Source organism: Pseudorasbora parva, chromosome 8, assembly GCF_024679245.1.
Source record: "Pseudorasbora parva isolate DD20220531a chromosome 8, ASM2467924v1, whole genome shotgun sequence".
Classification (NCBI taxonomy): Eukaryota; Metazoa; Chordata; class Actinopteri; order Cypriniformes; family Gobionidae; genus Pseudorasbora; species Pseudorasbora parva.
In genome coordinates this window covers 8694820-8719803 of record NC_090179.1, presented here as the reverse complement: position 1 = coordinate 8719803, position 24984 = coordinate 8694820, and the positions used below count along the sequence as shown (strand labels likewise).

The 24984-nt window shown below is 44.5% G+C and overlaps 2 protein-coding genes across 2 annotated transcripts in view; both read left to right on the top strand.

The window, feature by feature from the left end:
• The first annotated feature begins 4108 nt into the window (after positions 1-4108).
• The window catches only part of cldnj (claudin j), a 57792-nt gene continuing 36916 nt past the window's right edge, over positions 4109-24984 (top strand). The window contains exon 1 of the mRNA XM_067450040.1: positions 4109-4297. The gene's annotated coding sequence lies outside the window, so the exon portion shown is untranslated. The remainder of the gene's footprint in view (positions 4298-24984) is intronic.
• Positions 5112-6162, top strand: cldna (claudin a). The gene has a single exon (XM_067450039.1). It carries the CDS (start codon positions 5155-5157, stop codon positions 5773-5775), a length of 621 nt encoding a protein of 206 aa, XP_067306140.1. The 5' UTR covers positions 5112-5154; the 3' UTR covers positions 5776-6162.

The window sequence follows — 24984 nt, the reverse complement described above, 5'->3', positions numbered from 1 at the left end:
ATTTAAGTTTGTTTAAATTAAAAGAAAAAAGTTCATAAAACTCAAAACAACATATTGTGTTTAGTATGTATTATGTAAGTGTATTTTTGTATTTTGAAAATTAGTGAGTTTAGTTTACAATGCATGATTTTAAGCATGAAATTAATTGTTTGCAAATTGTGTGATGTAGGTGTGTTGGTGCATTAAGAGTTAAGAAAAATATTATGATATAATGATCATAAGAACTGCAAAGACTTGGGAGGGATTTTATACTGTACTGGGTTTGGATAACTTTAGATCAGTTCTCCAAGCGCATCCATCTATATTTCAATCAATCAATCAACTTTATTTATATAGCGCTTTTACAATCACGATTGTGTCAAAGCAGCTTCACAGTGTCAAACAGGATAATATTGCGACAAAATTAGATTTGGCTGTACAGTCGTACTGGAGAAAACAGTAATGTTATTAGCTTAGTTTAATTTATCATATAGCAACAATGTTGGCAGATCAGTATTTAAGTTTATAGAATTAAATAAGACCTAATTCATACATTTTATTTGTATAATAAGTTGAATAACTTTAATCATATTTTTAGTGTCCCCAACTGAGCAAGCCAAGCCAAAGGCGACAGTGGCAAGGAACCAAAACTCCATCAGGGCATGATGGAGAAAAATAAACCTTGGGAGAAACCAGACTCAGTCGGGGTGCCAGTTCTCCTCTGGCCTATTAACACACCGTGTAAGATTACAGATTTGACAGATTTGAAAATATTAACATTTGTTATCAATTCTAAAACACTGTGCACTGTTTAGACTGCTCCCAGATTGCAATTACTATAAAAACTGATAAACACAAATACATTTGTTTACTATTTATTTTACATACAGTATTTATTTTGGGAATTCTCTGTGTACATGCTAATGTGTTATGTGTTTTAGTTCTTGCGTTTAGCTGATAGAGGGAGCTACTAGATAACTTCTGTTTGCTTGTTTGTTTGATCAATGTGTCACTTAAGCTAACAATATTAAATGTTTCTCATGTATAAAGTTATTTTGAGTGTATAGTGAATGCTTGTTTTCATTTAGAATAGTTTTGTTAATCAAGGTGAAAATAAATGCAAATTCAAAGAACATATATGTATAACAACTCAAATTTCACTTCAACAGTTTTGGTTTTGTCAGAACAATCTGACAGCAAAGCTGACAAACTTTAGCAATGAAAAATGTAAAATATTTTATAATATTCTACTTTAAAATTACTATGCAAAATTATATATATATATATATATATATATATATATATATATATATATATATATATATATATATATATATATATATATATATATATACAATTGTGTACAACATTCGGGACCATGTGAGTGTTAAAAGTGCAAGGATTTGAAATTGTGGAAATGTTTTGCTAAGCACAGACAGAAGAATTTAACAGGTGAGCACTGGCCTTTGAAACAGTAACGTATGCCTGTCACAGCTGATAAACAAGTGACATGAGGTTTTTTTGTTTTGTTATGGTGATAATATTGTGCAACCAGCATATTTAAAGTCAGCACAGCATGAAGAATGGGCATGTTGTGACTTGTTAAACGGTCATATTTACTCTAGTGTGGGAGTGTGAACTTTTTTTTTTAGCTTGCTGCCTAAAACTAGTAATTCAAGTTCTTAATAGTAATCAAAACTGACTACATAGTGATATTTGTTATATGTGACCATGGACCACAAAACCAGTCATAATTCGCACATCAGGCATATTTCAGGCAATAGCAAGCAAAACATTGTATGGGTCAAAATGATTGATATTTCTTTTTATGCCAAAAACCAGTATAGAATATTTATTTCTAAGGATTTTTTTTTTTTTGCACCCTCAGATTCCAGATTTTCAGTTGTTTCTCAAATATTGTCATAACAGCTTTCAGAAGATTTATAAATCTCACTTTGAAAAAAAAAACAAAACAACAACTTTATTTTGTGGTCCAGGGTATATAACCTAGGTTTGGCAGAGAATTAGAAAATAAGTTATTTGTATGTGTATGTATACATTTAATTATTTCCCTGCTTATTTATTTGTTACAAGCCACATCAAAACTACCAGATATCAGGAATAATTGTATTACATTTACATTTACATTGTTTACTTTTCCCCTTAACCCTTTTGCAATATCACACCTGTCCATTGTTTCTCAGTGTTTGCATTTTATTTGAATCTAAGCATTTTCCAATTCTCTGGTCTTAATTACATCAAACGCAACTTCTAAAAGAGAAGACAATTCACTTCTTATCCAAGACAATCTAAGCTTTTAATGTCTGTTGAGCTTTACCAAGATGTGTAGTAGACCTCTGTTCTCTGTCTGGTCTAATATGCTAATTGTGTAGAAACTCGGCAGTCTTTAATTATCTGACTGGGTCAAGCATCAAGTGTTCTCAGTGTTGTGTGTTCTTGCTTGATCATTGGAAAGCAAAGCTGAGTCATCCGTCTTTTCATTCTTCTAGATCGCTATCATAGGTTTGGTCATCCGTAGAAACTGTCTCCACATCCCACGAGCCCGGGGTTGAAACTCTCTGACGTCACACACCCTCATCTGTCACGCATGAGGAAGAGACTATTAAAAGATTCATTAGTAATCACACAGGTGACTGTAAACAGAGTGTGGACTCACTCATGAAAGCAGAAGTAAAAACATTACACGTCACTGCGGAAATATATGTTTTGATACTCACATAAATCAAATCTGTTTATTATTTGGTAACACTTCAAGTAAAGCTTTATTTGTGAACTAAATTAGTCCAACATAAACTAAAAATTAACAATAATCATTTGTTAAACTTAGTTAAGGTTAATCTCAACATAATACATTTGAGGTCAAAAGTTGTATCTGTTATATATAGGGTGACAATATTTTGAAAACCAGGACACTTGGCCAGGCAATGAGATACTCAAATGATACTTAAAGTTTACTCAAAGATTTCTTATTATTTTCAATACATTTAAAGTATGCTCCTTCTGTATGGATACAAAATTGTTGTATTGGGCCAGGGCAGGACTTTTGGTCACCCTAATCTGTTAATATTAATTCATACTCTGTGAACTAATATGTATATGAATTACATTTGTACACATTGTTACAGAAGAGACTCGACATTTTATGGAAATGACTATATAACAAAATAGTACACGCTGTTCAGTTTCCCATGTGTGATAAACTCATTTGCCTAAAAACTAGACCAGCCAGTTCTCCATGAAAAAAAACAACATGTGCCTTGCTGATTTTGAGAGCATGTAGATACCTCTAACTCATGTGTCCATACAGGACAAACGGACCCATTTTATATTAGGTGGCCTTAACTACTATGTACTGACATTGTAATTAATCATTTGATACAATGCACTTATTGTGTACATACATGTTTTTACATTGCACTTACATTATAAAAAATACCTGCATGTAATTACATCTGTAATTAATTTCTGTAGTTACATTTGTAATTACAAAGTTGGCACTTTCCTTACACCTAACTCTACCCTTAAACTGACCCATATCACCACACCTGTCTCTAACTCTACCCGTATCCCACCTCAATATCAGCAAAAGTGTTTTGCAATACAATATGGGCACAGTAAGTACATTGTACTTATTTTTTAATGTAAGTACATAGTAGTTAATGCCATCTAATATAAAGTGGGGCCCGGACGGACATTATTAAATTAACTAAATCAATTATTGACCTTGGACGTTTGAACAAATGAACACTAATCAAATGTGATTCACCGTTACTTATTACCTAATTTACGGCCATGTGATTATGATGACGTGATCTTTTAATACCAATTGAATAAATTCTGATGTTTGTATTGAGATGTTTGATACTGTGGCCTCAAATAGGCTTTTATAGAATTCAAAATAACACATCTGAGAAAGTAATCTTTGGCAGTCCATCTTTCCTCAATTCCTTAATTGAAGACATTCCTTACCTGTGTGGGACCGTATCCTCTTTCTCCTTGCCAAGGCGATTTTAATGAGTTGCCATGTGAAATAGAGCCATTCTTGTCCTTCTGGCCACCAAACAGAGCGTTCTTTCATTCATGAAACGATCAGTATCCCTTACTCTGTCCCTCTTTTTTCCCTCCGTTTTCTACACAGCAAAGAACTGAGATTGATTTTCATCCCTTCACCATGTGCCTCTACTGTCTGTTTCCTGCAAACCCTTGGACGGCGAACATTTTTTAGCTCTTTTAACTTTATAGTGCTGCAGTGGCTTTAGGAAAGATTCCTCCTCTTTCTCTGGACATTGGAAACCAGGTCAGCGTGCATTGCTTTTCTCCTTGTTTCTTTAGAAATTATACTATTCAGAAAAGTGATCAAATATATATAATGGGATGGAAGATTGTGGATCTTCAAGTACTGGCCGTCTTAATCTTATCTAAGCAACTGCTTTCACCATTGACGTCTTTTTGTGAGATTGAGTTGGTCAGAGGGTGGCATGTTATATACTTTGCTCGAAATGACGCATTTAGTAAAACTCATTATTAAAACTGACTGTGTATACTGGTCACATAATTATCTCTAAGTAGCAATGAAATGTGTGATCTCCTCCTCTTTCATCAGCAATTAGTGAAGACAAAAGTGAATCAATATTAATCGTCTTTCGGGTGTGTGGTTTAGAGGGTAAATCCACATCTTAAAATCCTATAATGCAGTTTGTGCTCTTTTAAGCATTTAAACGCATTGACCAGAGCTAATTATGTTATTGTGTCTTTCGAAACCCTTCACGCGCTTTGGGACACCCATGTTCTGTAATGTTAATGCCTTGCTTCTTTAGTCTTCATTTATGGATTACTCCTATTGTTGAACCATGAATCATGTTATTTTCCATAAAAACTATGAATAACTGTGATTTTATGATTCATAAAAATGCCCTATTCAGCAAATAGAAATCCACCCAAATGCAAGGACGAGTTAAGACTTGCCCCTGAGTTTTGCTTGAGTGATGACACCCCAGGCTGAGGGCAAATCATAGTGACGTGAGAGTGATTTTGCACTGCCCCTCCTTGTTCCCCATCGCATAAAAGGGCCCGCTTTAGTCCCATGTTCACTAAACCAGCTCTAGAGACTGTGAAGCATATTTTTTTTCACTCTCTTTTACTTCAACGCACAGCATGGTATCAGCAGGGTTACAGATGCTGGGCATAGCCCTGGCTGTCATTGGCTGGATCGGGGTAATAGTGGTTTGCGTTCTCCCTATGTGGCTTGTCACAGCTTTTATTGGACAGAATATAGTCACAGCGCAAATTACCTGGGAAGGAATCTGGATGAGTTGTGTGGTGCAGAGCACTGGCCAGATGCAGTGCAAAGTCTACGACTCCATGCTGGCTCTCAGCTCAGATCTACAGGCGGCCCGCGCTTTGTGTATCATCTCCATCCTCGTGGGCGTTGTGGGAATCATGTTAGCTGCTGTTGGAGGGAAATGTACCAACTGCATTAAAGATGAAAGAGCCAAGGCCAAAGTTGGCATTATTGCAGGAGCCATCTTTATCGTCGCTGGAGTTCTGTGTTTGATTCCAGTCTGCTGGACCGCCAACACAATTATAAGGGACTTCTACAACCCGTTAACCGTCAGTGCACAAAAGAGAGAGTTGGGAGCTTCATTGTTTATTGGGTGGGGCGCTTCGGCACTGCTGATCATTGGCGGCTCACTGCTGTGTGCAAATTGCCCTCCTCGAGATCAGTACACCACAAAGTACACGGCTCGGCCTGGAGGAAACAAAGGGTATGTGTGAAGAGGAGCCAAGGAACACTGTAGACACTGACATTCAAACTGCATAATTTTGTACCTCGGCCAGCTTTGGTGTTACAACTGACCATGCATGCGAACGCACTATCACTGACCAAATGGTTGAATTAGCTGTCAGCTGCCAAGACATGACAGGAATGGTGAAATACTAAGAAAGTGTCAGGTCACAGCGCTGAACAGAAAATAGAACTGGGACTGTAAATATCTCTTCTTAATTTTGCAGACTGGCTTCACAGTCTGAGGAGGTGCTTAAACTGTTGATGATTTATATAAAATGCATATTGTGTTTTAGAATTGTGACAGATTGTTATTATTTTTGTGTGTGTGATATGCCACAAAACATTTTAACTATATGCTTTGCAAAAATAAAATCTTTAAACTCAAATTAGTTTCTTGTGTTCGATTTCACTGTTAAAATGTGATTCCTGCATGTGTGTCAATTATGTTTAAAAAGTACATACTGTTTAAATATTCTCTTTGTTTAGAAAGACAATTCTGTTCCCAATAAATGACCTACCTTTGAGTAGATAAGCTGTTATATAACACACTCACACACACACACACACACACACACACACACACACACACACACACACACACACACACACACACACACACACACACACACACACACACAAACTCTGACCCTTTTCTCAATTGCTTGGATACAATGCACATAAAACTTAGATCATTTGTTCATTCAACAAAAATTGAATGACAAAACATCAAAGTACTACTATTTCAAAAGGCAATTCACATATTACATTTCAAATAAGTGTCTATTCATTTCCTTACAATGATCTAACTATCAATTGATACAGCTGCTCAAAATGATAAGTAACTGTTGCATTACCTCCTCTTCAAGCACTATTACAAAACCTCTGACTCCTCTTGCAAAATGAAACTTTCACCTCAAAACAGTTTTGTTCAAAATCAAACACTGCTCTCAAATCATAAACAAAGTGATCAAAATGATAGACACTATCAAGCAATCAGTAAACAATACAGCAAAAAATAGAAAACACATTGTTCAGAACTATGTTCTCAGGCAGAAGTACATTTTTAATCTCAAAACAAATTTCATGTTTTTCTGTCATTGTCTTGGGATAAATGAAAACATGTTCCTAGTAGCTGTAGCTCAAAATTGGCCAGAAATTATTGCTACTCTGCTTTGCAATTTTTTGTTCTTCCTCTTGCTTGTAGCCCTATTTTTACCAACTCATTCTCCCCAAACAGAAATGTAATATATGTACATATATGTCCCTATATCCGAGTAGTGATGTCATATATGTTTCATATAAGGCAATACATTATTAGCGCATATATACATTCTCACGATATATGAAGATATAGGTTTATACCATGTATGAAATACCCATAGAATAATTATTATATATACATATATAAAAATTATTTATATGATGATTTTTTATATGGTACTGTATGTTAATGCCATATATGTAAACAATATATGTTGAATTTATATATGTACGTTTATTTAAACAAAATATATGCAAACATTCAGTATGCTTGTATAGGATTTTATATGGATTTATATAGTGGTGTTTGAATCCTGGCATTTCATAATTTGGTTTTGTTTCAGGCTTCGGACATTAAAAGCTCCATGTGTGTTTTTCTCCCCGTTGTGAGTGTACAGTTTGACCATTCGCTTGGTCTTGTGTGAGCATCTAGTTTTGCTTGGCAGTATACACTCTTTTGTCCATGTGTTTAGGGTTGTTTGTTTAGCATGCAGCTTGTGCTCATCATTAGCCATGGCGTGTACTTTCATGTTTTGTTCTGTGTAGCATGTACAGTTCCCTTTCGAGAGAGGTTCCTCGTATTACGTATGGGAAAAACTCCTTTTCTCGAGAATGTGAAGCAAAACTTTTAATAAAGGTATCTATGTAAAGCGCAGTGAGCTGCACGGCCATAGCCCAGCGCGAGGAGCGCTCTGATTGGCCGGGCTGCGGCAACTGCAGGAACCTATGGTGAGGCGGCTGAGAGGAACGAACCAATGGGGGGCGTTCCAGAAGCCCGCCGAAAAAGGTGCTTATATTTGCATACAGGAGGCTATATAAGACCCTAATTCGCCATAGGTGTCAGATTTTATCTCCTTCAGCGATACCTTCGCTGGTCTCCGGAAGAAGCACCGCCGTTGAAAAGGCACCAGCGGAACCTGCAGCTGAGGACGACGGACTCCCTCTCCGCCTTCTCTGCCGTTCCAGCTACGCCATCCGGCGTTATATATCCTTTAAACTGTGTCTATGTTGAGTGTTATATGTGTTTGTGTGTGTGTTGCCGCTGCAACGCCACTTCTAGAGCTTACAGGCTTGTTCTACTCGAGGACTCTCTCGTTCCGCCGCGTCGTTAAGCGCCGCGGAAAGACGGAGCTCTTCTCACTCTCCCTCTGCTCTCGTCCCGTCGCGCTGAATAGCGCCGCGGAAAGAGAGAATGTTAGAGGACATGAGCACACTCAAGCCGAAGCTCTCTTCACTCTGCCGCCGCCGCGGCTCTTCTTCCGCCGCTGCCACAGAGTTGTTCCCACTCTTCTCTCATTCCGTCGCGCTACAGCCGCGGACAGAGAATACTAGAGTGAATAGGCGAACTCGAGCCGAAGCTCTCGTCACTATACCGTCGCGCTGAGGAGGCGCCGCGGACAGACGGAGTTTTTCCTCAGTCTTCCTCTTCTCTGTTTCAGTCGCGATATCGCCGCGGACAGAGAATACTAGAGTGAATAAACAAACTCGAGCCGAAGCTCTCGCCGTGCTAGAAGCGCCGCGGACAGAGTTTTACCTCACGCTTCCAATTCTCTCGTCCTGTCGCTCTATCGCCGCGGACAGAGAATACTAGAGTGAATAAACAAACTCGAGCCGAAGCTCTCGCCGTGCTAGAAGCGCCGCGGACAGAGTTTTACCTCACGCTTCCAATTCTCTCGTCCTGTCGCTCTATCGCCGCGGACGGAGAATACTAGAGTGAATAAACAAACTCGAGCCGAAGCTCTCGCCGTGCTAGAAGCGCTGCGGACAGAGTTTTACCTCACGCTTCCAATTCTCTCGTCCTGTCGCTCTATCGCCGCGGACAGAGAATACTAGAGTGAATAAACAAACTCGAGCCGAAGCTCTCGCCGTGCTAGAAGCGCCGCGGACAGAGTTTTACCTCACGCTTCCAATTCTCTCGTCCTGTCGCTCTATCGCCGCGGACAGAGAATACTAGAGTGAATAAACAAACTCGAGCCGAAGCTCTCGCCGTGCTAGAAGCGCCGCGGACAGAGTTTTACCTCACGCTTCCAATTCTCTCGTCCTGTCGCTCTATCGCCGCGGACGGAGAATACTAGCGTGAATAAACAAACTCGAGCCGAAGCTCTCGCCGTGCTAGAAGCGCCGCGGACAGAGTTTTACCTCACGCTTCCAATTCTCTCGTCCTGTCGCTCTATCGCCGCGGACAGAGAATACTAGAGTGAATAAACAAACTCGAGCCGAAGCTCTCGCCGTGCTAGAAGCGCCGCGGACAGAGTTTTACCTCACGCTTCCAATTCTCTCGTCCTGTCGCTCTATCGCCGCGGACAGAGAATACTAGAGTGAATAAACAAACTCGAGCCGAAGCTCTCGCCGTGCTAGAAGCGCCGCGGACAGAGTTTTACCTCACGCTTCCAATTCTCTCGTCCTGTCGCTCTATCGCTGCGGACAGAGAATACTAGAGTGAATAAACAAACTCGAGCCGAAGCTCTCGCCGTGCTGGAAGCGCCGCGGACAGAGTTTTACCTCACGCTTCCAATTCTCTCGTCCTGTCGCTCTATCGCCGCGGACAGAGAATACTAGAGTGAATAAACAAACTCGAGCCGAAGATATCGCCGTGCTCATTCTACCGCCGCCGTGCTGAAGCGCTGCGGACAGAGAATACTAGAGTAAGTTAGACGAGCGAGCTCGGGCTGTTGGGTATGTCAAGAACAATGTCGCTGCAGCGCGCGCTTACTGCCAAGGAAGTTGTAATGGCTGCCTTGTCATGATAGCGCGCGCCCCTTCCACAGCGCGTTGCTGACTAGAGCGCGGCTTACGTCATAGCACGCGCTCACTGTCAGAGCATAAGGGCGTCGGAAAATGGCTGCCAAGCTAAGCCCTTTTTTCACTCTATCACTTCCAGTCCCCTTTATTCAGGCGGCTGGAAAGGTTTTTACACTGTAGACAAAGTGTCCACTACACAGTGTGCACCCCTACATAAGCACTGTTAATTCAGCCTCACAAAATCACAAATAAATCCCGCCGCGGCCGGATTACACCATATAAAGTCAACTAGCCTTATTGCAGTCAACTAGCCTGTGGTCAAACACGCTTGTCTGCATGCGCGCTTTCAGTCTAGACTAGAGCATAACGGCATTGTGGAATGGCTCACATACCACCCGCACTTCCTTACATTCTCCCAGTTCCCTTAAGTTAAGTGACTGGAGATGAAATATTGCAGTCAACTAGCCTGTGTTAAACACGCTCGTCTGCACACTAATGCTGTGTGCGTTTACCCCTGTGGATTTGCTCACTGGTTTGCACCGTGGGTATTCTACGTAGGTTGTGCGCCACTGCACATTGTTTGCACTACACACAAAAGAGCTTTCTATGTAGGAAATGTGCCCACTTTACAGTCTGCACTCCTGCACCCAAGCACTTTTCACAAAGTTCACTCTCGCACACACAATATAAATGTGAGGCGTGCGCCCACTGCAAAGCCTGCACCGCCAAAACTAACACTATCCCCACAGTGTTACAAGCAGTGTTACAGCACAAGCAACCCGGCTAACAGGCCCCTATTACTAAGCGGCCAGCCCCCGAATCTAATTCAACCCCTGGCTTTACGAGCCCAGGCCTGGCAGGCCATTCCTGGTAAATAATATTGGGTGTTGAACATATAAAACGAGGTTCTCGCTACAGTTTTGCTCGCAGACCCCGCGATTCAAGCCGTGGTCGAGCCCTCTGTAAGAAGCAGTGTCAGTCACGTGCTTCTCGCTGAGGCATTGAGACTGTTAAAGGAGAGAGCGGCGAAAACAGTACACCCGACGCTAGCGAGTCAGGTTTTTACTGTCGCTAATTCCTCATGCCGAAAATGGGTGGCGGTCTCAGGCCCATTTTCCAGGCATCTGAACAAAGCACTTATGACACGCTCGTTTCAAGGTGCTGACGGTGAAACAAATCCTCGCGCACATTCGCCCCGGGGATTGGGTTTTCTCAATAGATCTGAAAAACGCATACTTCACGTTACGATAACCCCCCACCCCCACTACAGGCCATTCTTGAGATTCGCCTTCGAGGGGCAGGCTTATCAGTACAGTCATTGTCATAGACTCAAGACTTATGGCATAAGAACCACCACGTCTTGATAATGTACATAAAATCGCTAGGGCAGCCGAGATCAGACTCTGTTCACTGCATGGCTAAGCATCTCATTTTATGGGCAGAGCACAATCTGAGCTCCCTAAGGGCGGCTTACGTGCCAGGTATTCTGAATCAGGGTCCGGACATGTTATCCAGAGGACCCATGTCCCCAGGGGGATGGTCCCTTTACCCGCAAACAATTCAGCTCGCACAGCACACGCTGCCCAATATTTTTTCTGCAAACGCAGGGATGCCCTGGCCCATGTTGGCCCAGACTCCCTCTATATGTTCCCTCCGATCGCGATCCAGCTGCAGCCTGTGCTTTTTAATAGCCCCACTTTGGAAGAACCGCACATGGTTCTCCATACTGTTTCAGCTGTCAGACACAGCCCCATGCCTATTCTGCCAATGAAAGGGAAGGTCTGGCATCCCAATCCCGAGCTGTGGGCCCTCCACGTATGGCCCATCAACGGTATCCGGGAACCTCTCTGACAAGTTATGAACACTATTTCGGAAGCTAGAGCCCCTGCTATCTGGCAGCTCTGCTTTGAAGTGGTCAGTGGTTTTCTAACCAATGTGCCACGCGAAACATCGACGCACACTCATGCGAACTGGCGGAACCGCTCGCTTTCTCCAAGAGCTAATGGATGCGGGCCGTCCCCCCTCCATACTCGGGGTGTGTGTCTCCGCCATAGCAGCTAGCCACGCTCCGATCGCGGCACATTCACTAGGGAAAAGTGATCTTATTGTGTGTTTTCTTAAAGGGGCCAGGAGATTCAGCCCGCCTTGCCCCTACCTCGGTCCCTATTTGGGACCTCGCCATGGTTTTGGAGGCCGTGAAGGGTTCCCCCTCCTAACCACTTCAGAACACGAGCTTGAAGCACATATCACTCAAAACCGTTTTTCTGCTGGCTGTGGCCTCGGTTAACCGAGTGGGTGGCTTACCTGCACTCTCCGTGAGCCCTTCCTGTCTTGAGTTTGGGTCCAGCAACTTCAAGGTTGTGCTCAAACCGAGGCATGGTTTTATGCTGAAAGTGCTATCAACCCCTTCAGTATGCAGGTCTTTGCACTGCTTAACCCGCGTCTCAGAGAGAATAAGACGCAAACCTATTCTGCCCAGTCAGAGCATTGAGATTGTATTTAGAGCGCTCCGCCCCCTTCAGGCAGTCGGATCAGCTCTTCATTGCTTCGGTGGCCGCACTAAAGTTTGTGCTGTCATGAAACAGTCTCTCACACTGGATAGTGGATGCAGTCCCACTAGCATATAGGTCCAGGACCTAACCTGTCCTACAGGCATTTAAGCCCACTCCTCTAGAGGCATGGCCTCATCTTGGGCTTGGTCGTGTGACATTTCTTTGGAAGATATCTGTGCGGCGGCAGGCTGGGCCTCTCCGTCCACTTTTATCAGATTCTACAAGTTGGAGGTTCCAGCTCTACAAGCAGGGCTTCTCTCCATCTAGGCTCTATCTTGACCCTGGCAAACAGATTGCCTTACATTTTGGCCTGTACACATTAGTCCTTAAGCACTATTCATTCATCATAAGATCCGACTATGTCCGATCAGCTGTTCAAACGAACCGACTCTTCCGGTTCTTCATTCCCCTTATAAGCCGCCTCTGTCGGTGTCTCGGGGGTTTATAACATGTGCTTTGGGTATACTGGGTCAGTCAGCACACACGGCGCTTTACATTGTGTTCCCATACGTAATACGAGGAACCTCTCTCGAAAGGGAACGTACTCGGTTACTTTCGTAACCTCGGTTCCCTGAGAGAGAGGAACGAGTATTACGTTCCGTGCCGTGTTTATGCTTCTCAGGTATCGCTTCAGTCGATCTTAAAACCTGACACCTATGGCGAATTAGGGTCTTATATAGCCTCCTGTATGCAAATATAAGCACCTTTTTCGGCGGGCTTCTGGAACGCCCCCCATTGGTTCGTTCCTCTCAGCCGCCTCACCATAGGTTCCTGCAGTTGCCGCAGCCCGGCCAATCAGAGCGCTCCTCGCGCTGGGCTATGGCCGTGCAGCTCACTGCGCTTTACATAGATACCTTTATTAAAAGTTTTGCTTCACATTCTCGAGAAAAGGAGTTTTTCCCATACGTAATACTCGTTCCTCTCTCTCAGGGAACCGAGGTTACGAAAGTAACCGAGTACGTTACTCTGGTACATGGGTGACATTTTTCATCCTGTCCTCTAGAGGGCAACAAATGGAGGAAGTGGTTTTAAGGTTACGAGTAGCATAGAGGAGAGGCATGGCAATGGAGAATGGGTGAAAATGCCTGGAATCACATTGTGTTTGAGAGTTAAGTGAATTGTACATTCCAATGCTTTACAATCTTGTTCAAATGCACATTTTTATGTACCCATAAAAATGTTAATTCATAGTGTTTGGCAGTTTCCAGAGAAGCTCACAGAGGACTCTATTATGGGGCTTGAGTGCACTGATACCTACTTCTTACCTGTGTTGGATTGTGCCAGTGCCTAATCTAGGATTTAGGATTGTATATCTTCATTGCCTGCTGGGACTGGGCCTTCTACAAGCCCATTATCCTCTGCACCCTTGAGTCCTTCATCTCTTGCCTCACCTGACAATAAGTAACATTATACATATTTTATATTTTAAATGTCATTTGTTTTATACATAGTATAGATTTTAAGACTCTGCGGCATTTGAGAGTGATAATGATTTGTCACATATATAATTTAAACATATATAATATGTGGACTAAAGATATATGTCAATATATGGAATTTCTGATGCTGTGCATATATGTGCATTTATGTTTTTACTCTATATGATCATATTAGGATATTTCATATATGAGACCTATATGTCAAAATATGTATTATACATACATTAACATACATAATATATGGGATACATTTATATGTTAATATATGGAATTGTTCCAATTTCTAATATGTTTCATATATGTTTTTACTTTATATATCACATATATTGATATTTCATATATAGACATATATTACATTTCCGTGAATACATCACAAATTGTATTTATTGTGCGATTTATATGGCACAATTAGTTTGCATATGATTTGCAATGTCACCCCATTGGGTAGGTTGAGTTGTTTGGAGTACGTGCACATAACACAATATAAAGTACATATCATATGCACACGAAAACTGCATAACATATGCTCATAAAAACTCATTTTGGCATATAAATCGCACGATAAATACAATTTGTGCTATAGATATGCATTTTCATCAGATTAGGCTGATTTTGACAGTACTGTACTCTGCATCTCACAAACTTGTCCTTTGTTTCTGTGATACTGTAATACTTATTATTTGTTGATATGAACCTGCAACCAGTCAAAATCTATTGAGCAGTCAGCACTGTAAACTAATGGAAAGCAACATGTTCAGGGCAATACGGTTTGTTAATTGTACAGTATACAGCCTACAATTCACTGTACTTATATCGATTGTGTCTCATCATTTGAAACAGGTTAAATCAGTTTTAAGTGGTTGTGTTCAATCAATGACATTGTGTTCTCCATTTGTATTTGATTGTTGCCACTTGTGTTAACCCGTATGAAGGCATGTGCATTCGAGTGCAGAATGTGTCTTGACAATGAGAATGTGTTTAGAGTTTTGCTGAAAAGTCTAAGTGAGATCTGCAAATTGTGTTTTACCATGTGAAATGGTTTAAGGTATTGAAAACAGACTGCACAATTAGCTAAATGAGTTCAGGCAACAGAGAAATTTGTTCAGCTGATGGGTTTTAGTGTTTTAGCAATTGAGAAAAACTGTAATGCATAGCTGTACAGAAACAGACAAAACAAACTTGTTAACTGTAAATCATGAAAGTTTCAGGAGAACGAGATTGATTGTCACCAATTAGTGTGGAGCATGAACCAATTAGAGTAAAATATCTATGGATGTAGAAAAATCCGAGATGTTTGGCTAATGAAAACATCCATTGTGATGTAGATGAAAATCCAGAACACAGACTTGATGACAATGTAGAAGTACATTAATCAATCCTGTTTTGTTTCTTTTGAGGAACACTGCATTTGATGTTTTACAGTACTGTCTTTTCTTTTCTATTTCATGGCTAATCATATTTGCTTCGATTCATATAAACCTATGTTGTGACTGTGCATATATAGTGTTTTGCATCAATATATTACACACTTTGTTCAATGATTCCACTGTGTCTGTAGTATTCTCTCTCCTACTGCAGTACTTTTACAGAGATGTATATCCAGTACCATAATGAAACCTGTATCACCTATTTTGTTCTACAATATTTAATGATTGTACGATGACACAGTGAAACTATCGGTTGCTTGTGTGTGGGTGATCTATAGTTCCCTTTCGGGGAACTCGAGCTGCGTCGAAACGCTGTGAGAACGCCTCTGCGTTAATGTGTCATGAAGCGCGTGTAGAACCAATCCATCGGGAGATCGATCTTCGCCGACGTGATGACGTCATCGACCGGAGACTATAAAAGGTCCGCGAACACAAACAGGAACTAGCTTCTGTGCCTTCAGTAAGCGATCTGTGTGAACCTGTCTGTCTATTTGGTGTTTTTGTCTGTCCATTAGAGAGAATTTTCCACCTTTGTTAAATATATCAGATATATATTTTATAACATAAAGAGAAAAAGGAGATTATGGCGAGTGAACAGCATTTCACAGTGTGTTCATCCCTGCCCTCAAAAAATATATGTTGCGTGTGGGAAACACACTCTTTGTGTATGGCTGTTTGGGAGCACAGCATGCTCAGGCAGCCCTTGAGGGGGCCGCTTGTGAGCATTTTTTTAACGGCTTCCGTTAAGAATGCTGCGCTCCCGCCGGGCACTCTTCGAGGAGGGTGCTTCGGCTCGTGTTCCCCGCGGCTCGGTCCCGCTGCTGCCGAGGCAGACCGGTGGCTTCAGTCGTGGGGTTCACACATGGACTTTACAGAGGGGTTTGAGACGGGCCCAGCCTTATCTCAGCCCTCACCTGTATCGTCCAGTGCCTCGTCTCGGGGTTTGGAAGCCCGCTCTGCGGTTTCTTCCTCCCCGGGCGGGGCACCGGTGCTCCAACTATCCAGCTCTGAGGAGGTGGACGTTGAGAGCATCGCGACTGAAGACTCGCCACTTCAGTCACCCGCTAGTGAGTTGACGTTCTCACGAGAGCTGTGGCCAGGTTAAATATAAAAATAAAAAAACGACTGGCTGGCGGAAATATCTGAATCCCATCGAAATCAGAGAAAACGAAATTAGATGAGCGATTCCTGCCCTCTCGTGCAAAGCATCAACGTCCTGCCGTTCTTCCTTGACCTGCACACCGAGGTGTCTAGGTCATGGAGGAAACCGGTATCATACAGAGTGTTCAGCCCACATACATCTGCATATAGTAATATATTTGGGCTGAGACACTATGGTTATGGGGCGATGCCGAAGATCGAAGAGACGCTTGCGAGCTATCTCTCGCCTTCAGCTGCATCGTCCCTGGCATTTCCCCTCCGAAGGAAATCGGTGCTTACCTCAGCACACGGTACCCGGGGAGGTACCCGGAGGCCCGGGGAATGGAGACTCCACCCAGAGGTGGTGGAGCTCCTATGGAAGGTATATGGAAGGCAGAGATAGATCTATTTGCTTCGGCAGAGAATTTTCACTGCCCGCAGTGGTTTTCTCTGTCCCATCCAGCCCCGCTGGGGTTGGATGCCATGGTACAGGAGTGGCCGAGGCTACCCCTGTACGCCTTCCCCCCGATTGTCTTGCTTCCAGGAGTTCTGGAGAGGGTACGCCGGGACGGGGCCAGGTACTTCTAGTGGCTCCGTACTGGCCGACCAGAATCTGGTTTTCGGACCTGATATCTCTCCTGGAAGGCTCTCCGATGGAGATTCCGACCAGGAGGGATCTACTCCCTCAGGCGGGCGGGAGATTCCTGCACCCACGCCCAGAGATGTGGAAACTATGGGCTTGGCCTCTGAGGGGGCCAGGCTCATAGAGGAGGGTCTCTCGGCCGAGGTCGTTGAGACCATCCTTCACTCCAGAGCTCCGTCCATGAGGAAGCTGTACGCTTTGAAATGGAAACTTTTCTCAGCATGGTGCAGAGAACTCCAGTGGGACCCAGTTAACTGCCCGGTTGGTACAGTGCTGGAGTTCCTGCAGGCAAGGTTCTCGGCAGGGTTGACCCCCTCCACAATAAAGGTGTATGTGGCGGCCTGGGGTGCCTTTCACGTCCCTTTGGGTGGAGTGTCTTTGGGAATACACCCTCTTATTACACGTTTCCTCCGTGGTACCTTTAGGTGAGGCCGGCTATGCACTCGAGGGTCCCAGCATGGGGCTTGGCCATTGTCTTGCGGGGCTTGTCTGAGCCTCCGTTTGAACCCTTAGAGGAGGTTTCAGATAAGTTCCTCACCCTCAAAACTATCTTTCTTTTGGCCATATCATCTCTCAAAAGAATAGGAGATATTCAGTCCCTGTCGTTTGGGCCCTCATGCCTAGAGTTTGCGCCTGGGATGGTAAAGGCTTTTCTACGAGCCCACGGGGCCCCATAACTCTCCAAGCCTTCTGTCCTCCTCCTTTCACGACGTTGGACCAGGAAAGACTAAATCTGCTGTGCCCTTTAGGGCGTTAGATACGTATGTCCACAGAACTGCCTTGTGGAGAAACACCGATCAATTGTTCGTCTGTTTCGGAGCCCCTAAGGGGGGGCTCCAGTGTCTAAGCAGAGAATGAGCAAGTGGGTGGTCGAGGCCATCTCACTTGCTTATGAGGCGGCCGGGCAGCCGTCTCCACTGGCTGTCCGGGCGCACTCTACCAGGGGTATGGCTGCTTCTAAAGCACTTTGTCGGGGGCTTCCCTCCAAGATATCTGTAATGCGGCAGGCTGGTCTTCGCCGCTAACTTTCGTCAGATTCTACGAGTTAGATTTGGCATCTACTGTTGGGGCGCAGGTACTCTCGTAATCGTGTGCGCTTCGGCTTCACACATACGAGGCACTTGGTCCCATGGCGATGTGGGTATAAGCGTTCTCACAGCGTTTTGACGCAGCTCGAGTTCCCCGAAAGGGAACGTCTCGGTTACGTATGTAACCCTAGTTCCCTGAGGGAACGAGACGCTGCGTCGCCCTGCCATACTCCCGGCGTGCCCGTGATCACTTACTTCAGGCTTTATCAGAAGCTAGTTCCTGTTTGTGTTCGCGGACCTTTTATAGTCTCCGGTCGATGACGTCATCACGTCGGCGACGTCATCACGTCGGCGACGATCGATCTCCCGATGGATTGGTTCTACACGCGCTTCACGACGCATTAACGCAGAGGCGTTCTCACAGCGTTTCGACGCAGCGTCTCGTTCCCTCAGGGAACTAGGGTTACATACGTAACCGAGACGTTATGTGTCAATGGTGTTTCACAATAAATTTGTGTTTTGAACCAATGATTGTGCAAATGCAAGATTTCTTTAACGATGTGAATGCACAATGCAATGTTTTGAACATTAGACAGCCTGTGTTACAAGTGATAGCCGTTTTGAGTTCCCTTTCAGTCGGTCACGTTCGACTGGGATCTGACTTTAGAGACCAAATCTACTTTGAGTGTGTAAAAACGAGCCAATGAAATTTGGCATGCGATCCACGCATTCCACGCTCCGCCCCGCAGCGCGGGTATAAATAGGAAGTGGAATAGTACATCAGCGCTTTCTACTTCGGAGTCAAACAGTACTATTGCTGTGTCTACGAAGAGTGTGGAGAATCGAGTCTCGTGAGAGAAACTGCTAGTGCAGGTGATACAGCACATCAGTGAGTGATCGTTCACTACAAACGAAAGTAAAACTAAAAGAGCTTGTTGGTTCGGTGGGCGTTTTCCCCAAACACTAAAGGAGCTTGTTGGTTTGCTGGGCGTTGAGACATATACATTGAGAGCTCACACAGGCTTGCACTAAACGGACTGTGTGCAGCCGCGGTCATCTCCCTGAGTGCTTCAGCATGCTAAAAGAGCAGTTTCCATTCACAAAAGAGCAACACGGTTTGACCCTGCGTCTTTTTCAAGATGTCATTCAAACCGTGTGTTTCTGGGTGCGGTCGATTTCTGTCTCCACTTGGCGGGCACGTTTGTTGTCTCACGTGTCTGGGCATTCAGCACGCTGAGGCTGCATTGGTGTGTGAGTCATGTTCCCACTGCTAGAATATGACCATCACAGTGCTACGGTCCAGACTCCAGCACCTCAAGAGATGTGGGGCGCCACTGTGCATCCCCCGATCTAGCGGTCCTCCAGCTGCAAAGCAGAGGGCTGCTACTTTGGCTAATGACCTTGGTGGGGACCTGAGGGTGACGGTCAGGGTAAACCCGACGGGTCAAATGGCTCCTTGGGCCCCTCCACTGCGCCAGTGGAGTTTCCGGAAGGGCGCGCTGACCTCCCACGTGGAGCAGCAGTCGTCACTTTTGGTGCGCCGGCGGACGATGAGATGTCGGTCGCTGCATTGGGGGACAAGCTAATGGGCTCCGAGGATGAAGACTCGGCTGAGTTGCCCCGTTCGGGTGTGACAGCATTGCCTGAATCTGACCCGGAGCTTATGGCTATGGTTGCCTGGTTCTCAGCGCCCCATCCCGGTGCCATTCTTCCCGGAAGTGCATCAGGAGCTCACAAAGTCGTGGGTGGCACCCTATAGCGCTCACCTGCAATCGACTCACTCCTCCGTCCTCACTACGCTCGATGGTGGTGTGCGGCTAAGGGCTACGAGGGGATCCCTCCAGTCGAGCAGGCAGGCCCCGCGTCTCCCCTCCCGGGCGTGTAAGTTCTCGTTCGGTCTGACGGACAAGGCTTACACAGCCTGCGGGGAAGCCTCATCAGCTTTGCATGCCATGGCGCTCCTGTAGGTCCACCAGGCCAAAGCGCTCATGGAGCTGCACAAGGGGAGTTCCGATCAGGGCATTATGCAGGAACTGTGCGCGGCGACGGACCTCGACCTCAGGGCGATGAAAGTCACTGCACGCTCCCTGGGTCGGACGATGTCCACCTTGGTGGTCCAGGAACGCCACCTGTGGCTAAACCTGACAGACATGGATGATTCGGACAAGGTTTGCTTTCTAAACGCCCCGTCTGTCAGGCCGGCCTCTTCGGCGACGGCATCGAGGACTTTGCCCAGCAGTTCTTGTGGCCAAGAAGCAGACGGAGGCCATCAAGAACATCCACCCAGCCGCCGGTGGGGCAGCACCCCAGTCTGCTCTTTGCCGAGGGCGTCCTCAGGCATCCGCCTCTGCCCCTGCCAAGCCAAAGCAGCAGCCTCCACCCGCGAAGCAGGGTGCGGGACGCAAGGGGGGCGCCCAACCCGTCCAGGGTCCCGCTAAGCCGGCCGGCAAGCGCAAGCGGAAGTGGCCCTAAAACGGGCAGCCCAAGGAGAACAGGATCTGCTCTGCGGGAGATGATGTCCGCATACTTCCCCCACCCTCCGGAGGAGGACCGCGGGCCCCGACTGATCATTAAACATCTCTGCCGCTGGCTCTCCGGAGTCCAGCGGTACCAACATACTCACAAAAAGAGCAGTTTCCTCTCTCTCTGGGCCCCAAGAGGGTCAGGTTGGCAGGGTGTGACGCCCCCTGGCCTTGTCGCTCTTACCCCCCCCCCCCCCCCCCCCTTCGCCAGGGGCAGCAGTGTGGGTCTCGAGGACGCCTCCGGGCCTTCTCCCCCACACGCTGCCTCACACTGGAATACTCAGTCAACACTCCGGGCTGCCCCCAGGCCTCCCGAGTCGGGGTTGAGGACTCCACTTCCCTGCCTTCGGGCAGTGGGCAGCAGAGTGGGCTTCGAGGATGCCCCCGGGCCTTCTTACCCACCCTCTGTCCAAACCAGGAGTACTCGCGCAACACCTCGGGCCGCCTTTGGGCCTCCCGAATCGGGCCAGAGCACTCCACTTCACTGGCCCACCCAGGCACGTCTGTGGTGCCGTTGGTCCTGCTTGCTCGGGTCCTGGGGGCCTGGCTAGGTCTCCCCAGGCCGTCTCGCTGGCTTATCCGTACCATCAGACTCGGCTACGCGATTTAGTTCGCTCGCCGGCCGCCCATGTACAACGGTATCCTCTTCACCTCCACGCGAAGCAGCGATACTCATGTCTTGAGGTCAGAGATCGAGGTCCTACCGGCGAAGGGTGCGATCGAGCCGGTTCCTCCAGCCGATATGAAGATGGGGTTCTACAGCCCCTACTTCATTGTGCCCAAGAAAGGGGGCGGGTTACGACCAATCAATTCTCCCTCGACACAGACCATTCCTACACCATACACCATTGTTGAGATTCATATGCTGATTCCTTATGTCTGTTTCCAAATAAAGGATACACATTGCTGATTTTATGTCACAATGCATTCTGGAAGCCACCCAATTATAAACCTCATGGCTCCCAGCATGCATTGTTGCTGCAATCATATGTTGAATCTTAATGTCTGGCTAAAATAATTGGTTCTGTGATTTTGAAAAAAAAATTCAAAATCTGACCTATGGCAAAAAAAAGAAAAAAAAAGAAGAAAAAAAAACCTATTAAATACAACATTTGGTCATTGATGAGATTAGTAAATCATTCTATTTCATTATGAAAACTATATCAACTGATTTGCTTCTGGATTCCATTGCAACTAAGTAAGTGTAGAAAACACTGTTAGCAACACCACTCTTCAACAACCCAAGTCAAACTGCCCAAATAAAGGAAACACTGATTAGCATAATGGTGACCAAAAATTTTCCATAGAACATTCTCTAAACCTGTTAATTCTCAATAAGAGCTTATGTAGACGAACAGTATGACAGGAATAACTGTGGAGTTGTTTAATCCTCTGATGAGATCTTCAGAGATTTAATGTCTTCTTTTATCTTTAGTTGATTTCATCTAAAGCTGTGGCTAAATTCAGTTGTAGTTCTTGTGTTTCTTTGTCCTTCAGTGATTCTGCTCGTTATCATCAGGTGTTCATCACTAATGGTTCAATCATTACTGAATTAATCTCTTAATTATCTCATTAACTTTAATACCGCTTCAGCGTTATTTTAACTCTCTGTGGAGTGGGACCAAATACACTCAGTGTTGATTTAACTCTGGGGATTTTGCTGTGTAAGAGCACACTCCACAAGGAGTGTTGTTTCTTCCTGTGCGCTGGCTCAAGGTGCCTCGCTGACAGACATATGTAGAGCTGTGGGCTGGGCGACACCTCACACATTCACTAGATTTTAAAGCCTCCGTGTAGAGCTGGTATCTTCCCGCATCCTCGCCGCTAGTGGCCGGTAGCGCTAAGTGCCTGTTCTAGTGTCGGCTTGCAAACGCCACTCCCGCCCTTTGGGCCGGATATGAGCGTCTATTGTCTCCAGTTGTGTTCCCCGGAAACAGCTAACCCTGTGAGCGTCAGACGTGGTGGACCGTCTGACACTAGGCCTACACCCGTATGCTTGTGGAACGTGGATGTAGGTTGGGTTCCATATGTAGCAGTTCCCTCACGGCAACCCCATATGTGCATTCTTCCACGTTACCAGCTACCCTAACCGGCTAGCCCCGTGTCTTTCCCTGGACAGAGCCTGCTCTGTCGTCTCTGGGCGTGTTCTTTCCCCCCTACAATTAGGTTGGAACCACCCCAGAGACTGCCATATGTTGCACTACCCCGTCAGGTTAGTCCTTATGTGTATTCCACCACCATGCCCTCCGTGGGCCGTGGCTCGGCAGCGTTCCATCTCTCGAGACAGGCACGCTTCCCATCGTTATTCAATAGTCATACTAAGTGGGTCTTGCAGAAACAGCAGTGACTGTACTCCCTGCTTGGAGCCCTGACTTCCGTACCATACTAGACGGTACAGTGCGCTCAAGCAGGACGCTGGAAGGGCCAGCCTCCTGGCGTTTTCAATAGGGATCCCAATTCGTCTGTCAAAGTCCGATGTACGTCGAACGTGACCGACTGAAAGGGAACGTCTCGGTTACGTATGTAACCCTAGTTCCCTGAAGGAGGGAACGGAGACATACATCCTGTCGCCAGTCGCTGTGCTTCCGCTAGGAATCTGAGTCGGCTCCTCAGCAGAAAAAGCGCTGATCTACCATTCCACTTCCTATTTATACCCGCGCTGCTGGGCGGATCAAGGAATGCATGGATCACATGCCAAATTTCATTGGCTCGTTTTTACACACTCGAAGTAAGATTGGTCTCTAAAGTCAGATCCCAATTCGTCGGTCAAAGTCCGACGTACGTCTCCGTTCCCTCCTTCAGGGAACGAGGGTTACATACGTAACCGAAACGTTTTGTGTCTAGAGATGTGAAAAATGACATCAAGGTTCTGAAAATAGTAGCAAAGTGATTGTAAAAAACTGTAAACTACATTCACAAAACCCCAGACTCTTCTGGCAAAATCAAACACTTTCCTCAAAACCATTTGATCTTTTCTCAAAATCAAACAATACTTTCAAAACATAAACACAGCCAGTCAATTTATAAAAAATGCATCAGCATTCATTAGACACTACATCAAAAAATGTGAGAACACAACGTCCAGGACATATAGTTACAGAGATTTTTTTTATTGCATATAGAAAGTAATTTTGCCATAAATAAAAGTAAATAATTCACAACTCAGTACAGCAAATATACTGTATTGTATTTCTGTATTTTCAGCATAAAAATAAAGTAAGGACAAAGAACAAAGACAACTCTAAATGACAAGCATATTACACAAAATATTCTGCAATTGCAAGTCAATGAGAGCCTTCTGCTGTGAGGAGTCCTTCCACCTTCATTTAGTAGTCTTGCAATTCTAAGGGAAAATGCTCTTACAAATATATACATACAGAAGCAATAGTAATGGACATCACATTCATATGTAAAATGTATTGTAAATCTTTTTTTTTTCTCACTCCCCTTTCTTTTGAGAAACGGATGTAGCCTATACAATATCAAATGTATAGAGTCAACTTTCAGTCGCACAAATTAGAAAACCAATATGTTTACCTGATCTCTTGACATTCTCTGAATGTCCAGATTATGGCCACAGAGAATCTGGACAGATTGGGTTGTTCTCTTTGTCCTGCTTCCCTCATATTGTCATTCCATGAACAAGAACATGGTCTATCACAGTTGCCTGAATTACTATTCTTGGTTTTGCTCTTCATTGTCCTTGTACTATACCTCCTTGTCCACCACCTCTTACACAAACTCTTCCTCCTCTTCATCTTCTTCCTCCTCTCACATTTTTTCCATCCATTGTGGTATCAATACCTGTGCCACCTGTTTACTCTGAACTGGCTTCTATTCTAGACAACTGATTTGATCACATCATTAGAAAGAAGTGTGATCAATTTTGAGTTGTTGTGTTTAAACAATGACAGCGGTGTTGTAGTTGTGTTTGACTTGTCCCACATGTTTGTACCATCCCTTACAAAACAAAAATATATTGCAATATACTAGAATTTATATTGCAATTCATTAGAAAATATATTTCAATGTATCAGAAACTTCCTCATACATTTGAAAATATATAGCAATATATGGTTGGACAACCTATTGCTATATATTGATTCATATATTAAAATACATTGATATACAAACAAAACTGAATTATTTCATGTATGTTTATTGAAACAAAGTATTTTTTATGAGTTAAGCAAGCTCCTGCATATGTTTACAGAGGTTGATTAACAATAGCCCAAATCAGATGGTGCAGGACATTCAATATATTTTCTATATTTAGAAAATATTTCTATTAGGGCCGGGACTTTAATGCGTTAATTAATTACGCAAAAAAAAAAAAAAACACTTATTTTTGCACCGCGGAACGTTTTTCAATGAATGAGTTTCGACGGACCAATTATACTGGAACACCAACAAGCGTTCCGGAGTCACGACAACAACAAACCA

Coding starts and splice junctions, on each gene's coding strand:
- cldna (XM_067450039.1), top strand. CDS start 5,155: ATGGTATCAGCAGGGTTACAGATGCTGGGCATAGCCCTGGCTGTCATT.